The sequence below is a fragment of the Leuresthes tenuis genome, unplaced genomic scaffold (assembly GCF_036924035.1).
Source record: "Leuresthes tenuis unplaced genomic scaffold, fLeuTen1.0.hap1 SCAF_15, whole genome shotgun sequence".
In the NCBI taxonomy this organism is placed as follows: domain Eukaryota; kingdom Metazoa; phylum Chordata; class Actinopteri; order Atheriniformes; family Atherinopsidae; genus Leuresthes; species Leuresthes tenuis.
In genome coordinates, this window is record NW_027325369.1 from 22,749,461 (window position 1) to 22,761,975 (window position 12,515).

The 12,515-nt window shown below is 43.1% G+C and overlaps 1 protein-coding gene across 1 annotated transcript in view; it reads right to left on the bottom strand.

The window, feature by feature from the left end:
- Positions 1-12: 12 nt before the first annotated feature.
- LOC140270392 (fibroblast growth factor receptor-like 1) overlaps positions 13-12,515 on the bottom strand; it is a 30,633-nt gene continuing 18,130 nt past the window's right edge. Inside the window, exons 3-7 of the mRNA XM_072365527.1 lie at positions 10,981-11,253; positions 3,622-3,690; positions 2,976-3,260; positions 1,943-2,296; positions 13-1,526 (exon numbers count right to left, since the gene is read on the bottom strand). Coding sequence (XP_072221628.1) covers positions 1,090-1,526; positions 1,943-2,296; positions 2,976-3,260; positions 3,622-3,690; positions 10,981-11,253 — 1,418 coding nt within the window. The 3' untranslated portion in view covers positions 13-1,089. The remainder of the gene's footprint in view (positions 1,527-1,942; positions 2,297-2,975; positions 3,261-3,621; positions 3,691-10,980; positions 11,254-12,515) is intronic.

Here is a 12,515-nt window from a genome sequence, read left to right on the forward strand (position 1 = left end):
GAGGCGTGGGAGTCAAGTTTCAGGTCATTTATTAAAACTATCAAACCTCTAAACTTTAGATGTTTTTTTTTTTTTAACAGAATACATAAAAGATTGTCAAATATAACAAATTACATATGGAAATACCTACATATTGGCATGAAATACGTGCGATTAAACGGGTGAACAAAGTCTTCGAAATGTACAATACACAACAGTATACTTTAATAACATTACATTGATATGCAAAATGCCTTACTCTGAAAAATAAACCTTTGATACATTTTTGTTTTTTTTAGGAAAATAAATTAAATATTCTGACAACAGCTTAATAAACTGCATTGGACAAGGTGGTGGTCAAAAAGACTCATTCTCTGCTGGTTTATTCAACATGCTACTGACTAGTAATGGGAAACTATAAAAAAAAAAATAAGGTTAAAGATCATATTAAAGACCAATACAGCTAACATGAAAATTGGAAATGCAATCCATCCATCCCTTGCAGTCTTTGGCAAGGTTTGCATGCCATAAAAAGCTACCAGTCTATTCTATATCACTTTTAAACAGGGAACAAAAGTGAGGGATGAAGAAAGGTAACAAAGAATAGTGGTCAGCATTCCGAGCATAACATCTTTAACAAACACAATGACAACCTGAGTAGGAGCAAAAGAAAAAAAAAAAACAGCCCTTTTGTGAATCTTGAGTACCGTTTGCATCTGCATCTCTAAGCAGAGCGTTCCGACAGCTGATCATGTGAACCGAACCTTCATTCAGCCGCCGAGGGCGACCTTTCAGCTGAACCGAATAGCTACGGTTTGACTCACACTCTGAAAAAAATGTCCTTGTCCTTTTTGTATTAAGTGCACAACAAGGATGAATGGATTTTAGTGGTGTGAGATTCCAACGGTCTAAAGAAAATAAAATAAAAAGCACCATATATGAACATTTTTTTTATGTAATAACACACTGGCCACTGTCTATCTGCACCTGCACGCTTTCCCAGCAATAGTTCTTGAAGAGTGATGACAGGCGAGAGTCTGTCAGAAGCTGCTCTCAAGTCCACAGCTCAACGTCCACGTGGGACACCATGGGGAATATTTGGCACTGAGGCTAACACTGGAAATGAATGTGCTGGTGTTGATGTACTTTCCCGTCCACATGGGAGTGAGTGTGTGTGTGAATGTCAGTGTAGATTTTGGGGTAGATTTTAGGGGGAACTGTTGGTCCTCCCTGGCTGAGGAGCAGCTGCTGCTGGGCTAAGTACTCCTCATAGTTCATGGAGCCTGTGCAGTCTTTGTCTGGACTGGAGGAGCTGGACGACGGGACCGCGCAGCCCCGGTCGCGCTCTCGATACGGCAGCCGGTGGGAGCTCTGCAGTACCTGTGCAGCGGGAGCGCTGGGAGGAGGGCAGCGTTTCCTGCTCTGGCAGAACCACAGCAGCACTGTGCCAAAGATGAACACTATTCCAGCAGGAATGCCGATGATGACGGGCCAGGGGAGGGAGCTGGAGGCAGCCGGGAACATGGCCGTGATGGGGGGTTTCGTGTCTGCAAAAGAGTGGGGGGAAAAAAAAAAAAAAAAAAAAGAAAGATCGTGAAAGGCTGACAACTCTTCTGCTCTACGACAAAAAAGTCCCAAGATGGTTGTTTTCATAGTAATTTTTTATCAGCTCATTGATAAATCATTGCCGAGACATTCGTTTATCAAGTTCAGTGTATGTTTCATCGCTGATGAGGAGGGTGGTGGAAAATAGTTTGAAGGTAATTGACTCCTCTGTTTGTTTCTTTTTATCTGGTACCAAATCAAACAAGCTCAGACCACATCAAAACCAACACAAAACAGATGACACAGCAAGACATGCAGGCCTTGTTTTCTCGTCATCTGTCTTCAAGGTGTACATCGTTTAAACTAGTTTGAAACAGTTTGAAATGTCACATGTGTGTTCTCAGTTCTCAGTCCTCACCTGGCCGCACGGTAAGGAAGGCACTGCGGAAGCTGTAGCCCATCGTGTTGGCGCCCAAACAGATGTACATGCCGGCGTCCTCCTCCTTGGCGCGGGTAATGAGCAGCTTGTTGAGGTAGGAGCCGTCGGGCCTTGACCACACGTCCCCCGTGGGCAGCACAACAAATCTGTGGTCTCCCACCTCGATGGTGGAGTTATAGCGGCTCTCTTCGTTAGACTCCACGCGCTTGAGCCACTGAATGACCGGCTTAACGTCACTCCTCACTTTGCACTGGAAGGATGTGGTCCCTCCGTACTCCACCGTCGTATTGACCGGATGAGTCCCCGTGAGAACAGGCTTGGAGTTTGTCCTCTCTGCACAAACACAGCAAGAAAAACTGTCAAGACACAGACGTCCTCTGACATGACAGCCACCCTGCAGACAGAAGAGGTCTTAGTTGTCCACACTGGCCTCAGGCTCAGAAGCTGTAATTGACAGAAAGGGAGGAATACCACATGTAACACAAGAAGTATGTGTGATTAGTTTCCTCTCTTTCTTTGCTCCTGGTTGTACAGCACACATTTCTCATGGGAAGGGGGGGGGGGCAGTGGGTCTGGCAGACAGCTGGGCTTTAATCGGATCCAGATTGGATGGATGGTCTCTGAGCTGAACAGCCTTGCCCCCCTTGCGCAAACACCCCTCACAAACCTTTACTCAGGCTTGTTTCATCAATATGCTTCTCATGTACATGATTACTCAAGCACATTCATCCAAGCAGCGAGACCTGCTGATCGCAATCAGACTTCAGGAGGAGGTAGATCAGAGAGAAGATTTTTCAAAAGCTACAGTTTTGCTTTGGTCGGAGTCCGACCTACTATTGCAGTGATTAGCCTCATTTAATCTCCTGCAGCTATGCACATTGCACCACTAATATGATCCAAACAAACAGCAGTAATCACTTAAATTAATTCCCTGACCTCATCTGTAAGGACTAATATATCCAGGTGTTTGGTATGATTGTAGCTCAGCCTCAGTCTGCCGCAAGATACTCACGTATGACCTCAACTTTGTACGTGGCGTTGATCTCCCCAGCCCGATTAGACACCCTGCAGGTGTATCTGCCACTATGCTCTGGCTTCAGGTTCCTCAGGCTCAGAGTCCACTTCTTCTGACGACCCTCCCCGACCTCTTGCTCCGTCAGAGGCCTGTCGTCCTTCAGCCACACGATGTCCGGTCGAGGGTTTCCGCTGGCTGTGCATTTCAGCCGCACTGAGCTGCCCACAGGACGAGCTATCACCCTCTTCCTCATCTTTGCAGGCTGGGTGAAGCGGGGGCGCACTTTTGGAAAATACATTACAGAAATCAATCTAGTTTTCAGAGGGTAAAACGTTGATTTTTACAATGCTTCTGCTGACTATTTTCAAGTGAAATTTTACATGCTCAGATTAAAATTTGCATTAATTTAAAGTTGGTCTCAAAATCTACGTAGAGACCAATATAACTCAAGCCGAATGATATTCATTCAGCGCAGGCTTTTGGAATCAACCTCAAATCATGCAAAACTAATGTAAACATATCAGAGATTTAAGGGAGCTGAATTTGTCTGGCACACAACAGCAAGCTAAAACATGCTAAATACACTAATGTGACATTTTCCTTTGCCACAGCATCACTGACAGCATGCTAACGGAGTTCTTACCAAGTTTTTCACAGCATGGCTCAGCCTCAGCTCCGTGAGCTGGTCCAGTTTTATCAGCACCCGAGTCATCTGTGAACACAGCAGGACAAAAGTCAGTCAGCTGGTGGACATATGAAACGGTGTGGCGTTCATATCTGCAAACGCAGAAAAAAAAGTAGCACGTTGGCAATTAATTACCGTGTATCTGAAGCTTTACATCTCTAACATGAGCTTTAATGAAGGTTTCATAATGCATCTAAAAACTGGTAGGAGTCTTCTGTCATTTCATATTTTCTCTCATTATTGGAATCCTGTTTAAATATCTGACAGTTTTACCATCACAGCATTTAAAGCCCAACACTAAACCAACCCAGAAAAGTGGTCTAGACTCTCTCGGAGTAAATTTAGCGTTTTACCGACGGTCTCTTCTGCGAGGGTTGCATGCTTAAATCACAGTCTGCAGCATTTGGATGTAATACGATCGTTTTTTATAAGCCCGGTTCCAGAAGACAGCTGTGGAGTTTATGTCACTGGCTGACATCATGCAGCCGAGCTAAGACAGGGCTTAGAGAAAATATAATGAGTGAAACCTAATCGACAGTTTGGGATGCGTAGCGACTTTTCAAGTTTAGCAGGGATGAATTAACAGAGCGGATTGGGTTCCTTACCAATATCTGCCTATACGTGCGGACAGAGGCATTAAAGCAGATGATTATAAAGAGACTCTTCTTCAGTGTATTAATATGATGCTACTTAAAGTGTTTCATCACATCAGATTTGACAGTGAGCACTGCTAACAAACACCTCAAGTTTAAAAAAAAGCAGAATCAGGAAGATGGTGTAGCATTTAGAAAGAAAAAAAAATCAAAACAATGATTTGATTACTATAAAAGCTGCAGATTAATTAAGTCTTTGCACTTCTAGTTAAAAGCAGGCTTTAAAAACCAGGAAGTTGCTACTTTTTGCATATAGTACAGCCTCACGGTGGATTTTTCAAAAAGGCAGTTTGGCACACTTGATTCCCTCTCAGGGTTTGATTGGGTCAGGTAAAAAGACCAGATGTGACTTCTAACCCCCTCTTTCTGCCTCCCTCTGAGTCCCCCCGAAACCCTCAACGCTCTCTTGGGTTCTCTGGGTACAAACCCTCCTTTGTTTGTCCCCTGCAGCACCAAGCCCAGCCATGATGTCATGGCTATTTGAAGGGGTTTAACTGGCCAACTATAATAACCCATTCCTTAAAAAAAAAAAAAAAAACAGCCTCCACTGGAAGAAATATTTCTCTGTTGCTCACTTGGGCTCTCCACATTCCTGTCGGTTCCTGAACCTCCCAATCCAAACAGAACATGGTCCCACACTGCCGGGGTTTTCTTTCTAACTTTTTTTTTCTTTCTTGAATCTATTTCCTCTCTGCTTTTAGGCGATTCTTAGGAACAATGGCGCCCTTTATACGTTTGAGTTGTTGAAGCTATCCCTTGTACTATTGTCTTGAGACAATGTTGACTCACCTAACAGCAATAGGACATCTCATAGCTGCCATATGATTGCTATTTTTTGAAGAAAACTGAATAATCAATAAATGAGTAGCGCTTGAGAGGTCTGCAATAGAAGGCTCTTGTGTAGTGGAAACTTAAAAGCTCAAATTTTCATGGAAAAAGAAAAGTTAACAGAATCGTGATTCAAATGCATGTTTATGCAACTAAGCACTCTTTGTTAAAACGCAACCAACCTTTTTCCACACGACTTGAATCCATTCATGGTCTAGCTACAGTGTTTGCAGTCCAACGACAACCCCGCCCATTTCATTCACAAATCCAGCCACAGGAAACAGGTCACTACACACACACACACACTTTCTGCTGGCCTCCCGTGCCAGCTGAATCACAGGAAAAAGCCCAATGATTTGGGGTCACAATGAGCTCCAGATGCTGTTGGGGACATTATAATGTCCAGTGAAAGTTATGCGCAGTGGCCTTGCATCACACTCTGGAAGTCTCCAAACAGCTAAAACATGTGGTCAGCCAGACACGGGGCAGCTTAACCAAAAGTTGGCCTGACATCATCTCCAGAGAGGAGCAACATTAAATATGTGCCATGAGAGGCAGCATCTTTATGTAGAAATAATTTGTGCTACAATCCCAGCGTCAGCCCTGTAATATGTTACCCGAGCAGACATAAACATTACATTCAGTTCTGTAAATGTTAATATGACAATCCATACTAATGCTAATATGAAACCTGCTGTGGCCTGAGCAGCCGCGGACGGAAGGATTGCTGCATGCATCGGCCTCTCCTGGAGGGGGTGCTGGGAGTTGACGGGGCCAGTTGTCAGGAGACCACCCCAAACAGGGCCCAAACAGCCAGCTGGAGGGATTGAGGAGGCGCCATGTTCCACTCACTGACCAGATTCTTCAGATAGCTCTTGGGAGGACAGGCTGTCCGCTGGCAGATGGGACGAGGGATATCTCTCCAGCCGCAGTGGAACCCCTCCCCTCCTCCTTACATTAGCCTAAAGAACCCCTCATTCTTTCACTACCAGTCTCACTCCTCTCTGCCGCCTCATCTTTTTTTTCTACTTGACATCTTTGTAAGCCTCCAAGTCATGATTAAAAAGTTGTTGTCTTCACGTTGGGCCTTGAACTTGAACAGCTGCCAGGATCAATTGACCCCTCCACCCTGACCGGTCCTATAACTGACTGCAGTTACTTCTTGAATTTTTTCACTGTGATCCAGCAAAAAATAACAAACTGACATGATGGATTCTGTATGTTGAGCTGTGCTTGGAGCCCTTTACCCCTCATTTACAGAATTTCAAACAAATAAACTTTCCTCTGATCTTTTTCGAGCAACATAATGGCCCACAAAGCAGCTTAACAGCATGCAACTAAATTAATAAGCTGATTCTACATTGATGGAAAGTGTTGCTCATGATAATTGCAGACTATTTGGCTGTATGAGGCCGACTTCAATCCTGGGAGTATTTTGACAATGAGGCCCCCTAATCTGAATGAAATGGACCACTGTTGGAACAATTACCTATAAAAACAAACGGTGTGGCGAAGGCCTGCCAGCGCCTAATGGGATGACAGACAAGAGAGCAGAAATAGAGGAGCGAGTGTTCTTTGTAAGATGCAGAATGATCGCTGAGCGCCTACAGTAGGATTGATCAGGATTAACGGTCAGCGCAGAAAGCCTCTATGCAACTCCATAAAGGGCGAAAGCGCTCCTGATAAAAATCTCTTCTTGGAAATGTTTCCAAGAAAGACTTACGATTAAAGGTCCAGTGGTATTTTGTCTTCACAAAAATCCCAGAGTGGGAGTGGAACAGCGCACGCAGTCAGGTCAAACTAATCACCTGGCAGACTTCGCCAACTTCATCAGAGCAGTTTAAACTGTTTTTGTTGAACTCTCCCCTCTCACTCAGTCACACTCAAGCAGAACTCAAGCTGCACAAATGATCTGTCACATAAATACACCGCAGGGGCTGTTATCTATCACAGAATAACTGGCTAATTGTGTGTCGCTCGTGTGCACACACCAAAATCATCAGCTCCGATTCTATTGTAGAGATAAATATTCATTAGAACATACGTTAGAAAATACAAATACTTATTTGGAAATGGTTTTGTTTCGAGCTCGATCCAGCTCGCAAACATGGGCAGTTATACTTTGTCAAGTTGTTGTATTGAGAGTAATATAAACACAGGGTTACCTAACTTACTGTAAGTAGCTTCAGTTGTGCTGGGAAAGGGAAAAACTGAAGCCCACCTTCAAACTTTAGTGGTTCCATTTTCTGACTTTAACAAACACTTACAGGTTGATTTATTACCAGCACTTTTACTGACATTTTAAATCTCTGCAGTGCTTGAATTTCATCTGATTCTCAACTTCTTTTCCCACTTTGACCCCAACATATCCGCAGTTTCTTTCAGTGCTAAGACTCAAATGGAAATTTTCAGCACATGCTTTTTACTAAGTAAACATCCTTACTTCTTACACACTTTGTATTTTGGCTGCATTTATATTTCCTGTGATTACTTAAGGCAGAAATGCACTTATCAATGGTGGAAAATGGTAGCAAAGAGTTTTAGATTTGCCCCCGGAACAGCTGGACCAAACATGATCTAGGCTTGGCTCCATAATGGCAGCACCTACAGCACTGTGCAGAAGTCCTGAGCCAACCCTAATTTTCATATCTTTGCTTCCCAGGAGCCAGACCTTCTCATAATCTTTTAAAGTAGTCTTGAGCAATCGTTCTCCAGGCTTTCTGAAGGTCTTAAAGTTTTTCTTTGGACATTGGCTGCTTTTTTCTCTCATTTTCAGTCCAGTCCTTGTACCTGACCATTTTCAGGAATGTGGGTTTTATTGTTTGTTTAATTTGTTTTGAATGTGTGTTAATTAATTCACTTAACACTGACCAGTGGATTATTCAAACTTAAAGAAACTCAAGTCTAATGCCCCACAGACAACTTCACAATAAGTTCATTTCAAACTGCATCTTTAGGCACTTGGTTATTAGCAGGAAGTAGCTGAGACACATCGTTTGTTCTCATTTCTTTAGTTGCAACTGAAAAATACTGACGATAACACAGTTTGACAGACAGGAAATCCTATTTTTGCACAGACAAGGTTATTTTGTAAAGAGCAATTCGGAACTTGGCATATCTCAGCATGATGTGCAATGTGTCCTTAAAAAAAGGCTGCGGTCTGCCAAATGACTCAAGAAATTGACTGAAAATCAGCATCAACAGGTTTTATGGAGGGATGAAACCTCCCCAGAGCCCGGACATCAACATTATTGAAGCAGTGTGGGATCATCTAACAGAGAACGGAACAAAAGGCAGCCAACATCCAAAGAAGAGCTTTGGGACATCCTTCAAGAAGCCCGGAGAACTATTCCTGAAGACTACTTAAATAAATGACAGAAAGCTTGTCTAAGAGGGTTCAGGCTGTGTTGAAGAATAAAAAGGTGTTCAGACCAAATATCTACTTTCAAGCTTGTTAGAATTGTACAAACTCTGTTTTTGCCTTGACCCTTTTATGACCTGTTCTACACTGAATCTGTATTTTATCAGACATTTGAGGAATTTAACCAACCTAAACTAACCCTAACATTTGGTTTAGGTATGTAATGCTAAAAGAAAGAATGTATTATGCCATTATGCTGTCAAATTTTCACACTTTTATCATAAAGCGTCATCTCAACCATTTGTGAGAAAAGCATTGTTTATTATTGCCACAATGAAACAAAAAAAAGAAAAATTGTTCCTATGCACTTTTCTCTATGCAGATATTAAAGGTTTACATACTATAGTTTCATCAATGTTCGCACATTTCAATAAATCGCTGCACCAGTTCATGTTTTCCTGACAATAAATAAGGCACTTCTGAAGGCTTTCAGAGGTTCAAAACCTTCCTTCAGATGCAGACAAACGGATGCACTTCAGAAATCATTTGAGGTCATCAGGAGTCACATGACCAAAGAACCAGAGTTTGAACATGACAGACCTCAGGATAATCTGGATATTCCAGGCAGAAACAAAGCCCTCATACATCATCATTTTAGTCTACCTTTGCCTACCAGTCTGCCACATTACAGTCATTTATGGGGGTTTTGGCTGGAGCCATTTCTGTGTGATGACCATCTTACTCAAAACAAAAAGTATTCTAAAGAGCTACTCTTCCTGAGCCATGAGCCTGTCTGGGATTTTGCCCAGGTGTAATGCAACAAAAGAGCAGTCATACTCCACTCCAAAAACAGCATCTCTTAAACAGTTTCTTGAAAGCATGGAAAAATCTAAGATGAAGCCCAGAAAATATGTTAATGGTCTCTACGCCATGCTGCCACCAGCTTTCACCAGCTGTCACTGAAAACCTCTTGAATAAATTTAAATTCTGGAATCACAAAGTGCTGAATCGCTCTCTTCCAACAAAACTATTTAAATTTACATTAATATCAAATTTATCAACACAAGTCTGTTCTGGGGATTATTTCTACTCTATTCACACCAGCTTCAGTGGGCTGCCCACTTGAATCGATACTTATTCTCTGCGGAGGAAAAAAATCTAAGGAGACGTGCGCCCGCTCATCAGAAAAGCTGGCGGAGGATTTGCTTTCACTGCCAAGACCAATACCCTGTCTTGCAGTTGTTATGAAAGTGATTCAGATCCACACGAAAATTAAATGATTCTATCTTTTAATTTGCTCCAGTTTTCCATCAAGTGTCATGAAATTTGGCTTAACAGATCTTGTGTAACCTTGTGGACAGACAGACAGACAGGCTTTGAATAACTCCACTATAAAAAGGTCCAAAACTTAGATTGGCCTTTAAGTGCAGTGTACACTCACAAGAGCCTCGTCTGACTTTGATATACAGGCGGCTTTGTGCCAAGATATTCACCCCTTAATTTTAACACAATCAGCCGACACCCTCTCTTTGAACTCCAGCAACTATATATTGAGGGAGACCTTAAAATAATCTTGGGCCTTGTGGAGTCCCCCATTCAAGACCATGGTTTACTGAAACAACTGCTGTTTTTTTGGGTCTTTGCCTGATTATGGCTCTTCCTCTGAAGAAGAACGGCTGTCACAAGACCAAGCTGTAACTCCTCCTGCGAGATACAGTGCAGACTCTGACCCAAATTAGGCATCTTAGAGTAATTAGACTAAACACAGCCTTCACGCTCCACTCCGCTCATTCATCATGCTCTGCCCCAGTGCAGAGGAAACGCACTGTATGCACATTCACAAAAGAGTAACACACTTGGTCATACCGAGCTTAATCCTACAGGCCCGATTCAAGAGCTGTGTGAGAGTCTGAGGACAAACCGGCACTTTTACACTAAATGTGTTTCTTATTGTGGAGCTGCAGACCTCCTGCTTCCACGGAGAGTAGCCTAAGGAAAAGGAAGAGATAGAGATCCAACTGAGTCACAGAGGATGAAGTAGTATGAAACAATATCCCGGTCTGCTGTTGACTTTGGGCGGAGAAATGTAAGAGCTGTAACACATACAAAAGATGAGTGGATCAGTGGATGAGTGGCTACTAAACCTCTAAAAATCTACTCGTTCTAGACCTTGACCTCTGTGAGTGATGCGGTCTTTTAAAAGAGCCGCGGTGGGATTTTTGACTGCAGGGAAGTGTTCCATAGCTGGAGTCGAACACAACAGCGGAAGATGACGTGGTCCGACCATACAAATCAGGGACTGAATCACTGCCACGGTTTCTGGTTTTAGTTAGCACACAGGTGACTTCATGCTTTATAGTTGCAGAATTGAGCTTACATTTTTAACAAGAATGACACATTTTCCAAGAATCGCTGAGGTCATCTCCGGGACCTGTGGAGGACCTGTTATACAAACTAAACTCCATCTGCGCTCACCAATGACGATGAGAGTGTAGTTGATGTTAACGCTTCCAAATCCGTTGATTGCTTTGCAGATGTAGGTCCCTGTATCATCTGCCTCCACTTCTTTGATTTTCAAGCCCATGCGGAGGATGCGGAAGCGTATCCAGCCGCTGTGGATGTTGCGCCCGTCTTTGGTCCACATGATGAGGGGTGGGGGGTCTCCTTCAACGGGGCACGTCAGCTTTATGTCACTGCCTATCCGGGCCATCTGCCTGTGAGCAACTTTCTCAGACACTCGTGGAGGTCCTGAAAACACAATAATTAGAGGCTTTATATTTTCTGAAACCAGCTTTTGTAAGTACACCATTAGGTTAGATGCGGATGGCTGTGGCCAACCAAACTATTTTGATGATACTGCAAATCTTTTATGATTTTGCTGGTTCAAAACATTAAAGATCTGATTTGCAATACTGTACAGTTTGTTTTTTTTTCTGTCATGGAGAAACAGACATTGATACGTCATCCAGTGATACAAAGCCGACTGAATCAATAAACCTTTCAAAAAGTCTAATGTCTCCTTGGATCACTCTGTGTTTCACTTCCAAAGTTTGGCCAATAAGTGTTTTTTCTGATATATTTGAAAAAATTGGAAAAATCAAACAAAAAAAAAAAGAGAACAAATTAAGTGTCTACTTTTCTAGTGTATTGAAAATGTTTATAGATGAAAGAAGAAAATAAATCAACCTGTCGGGCAACAACAAGTCACCCAAACCACTTCCACTGGCCGTGGCATTGATTCTGCAACTCTGCGGGAGGCGTGGAACTCATTTTCCCAAAGGATTTTGACTCATTTGGTTTTTTCATGTTGGCGGGGCAGCACTCCAACATGTTGGTCCAAAATCTCCCAAAGGTATGGAAACTCACTTTGGCAATTAAAAATGACAAAAATAGTTTCAAACAACTTGAGAGCAAATATAAGTACGCAGCTCAGCCAACAAACGTATCTCAGAACAGAAGAAGATCTGTATCCTTTTTCATGATAGCTCCAACCCTGAAACAGTGGGCAGATTAAATGAGATGAAAGTAATTTGTCATCTTTTTCGTTGATTATCCAGAAATCCTGAGGCCAGATTGTAATAATTGGGCGAGTCCTGTCGCTCACTGCATGCACAGTGAGGGTAAAGCGCCCTGGCTGTGGTTTTGCGTAGCGTGCAAGAGATCAAAGGGATGAGGGGGGCGGGTTGCAGCGAGACGGACAGCAGCCTGTTCTCCCTGCTCTTAATTGGCTCAGGTCTGCTCCCTCAGATCCAGTGAAGTGAAGCGGGCCGAAACACCCTGTGATGGTGTTAGGAGGCCTGCGACGCTGCTTGCGCAGCACCAAGCCTTCAACTAACCCCCTCCCGCCACCACGAAAACTAAACAAAACCCTGAATTACTGGGCAAACTAGACATAGAAAAGAAACAGGAGCCTGAAGGAGTGAAAGAGGGGGAGGAAATTCAACCAAACCATATAGCTGCATCAGCTCACAAAAGTACACAGAGCGCAGTCTGTGCCTCAGAACAAATGG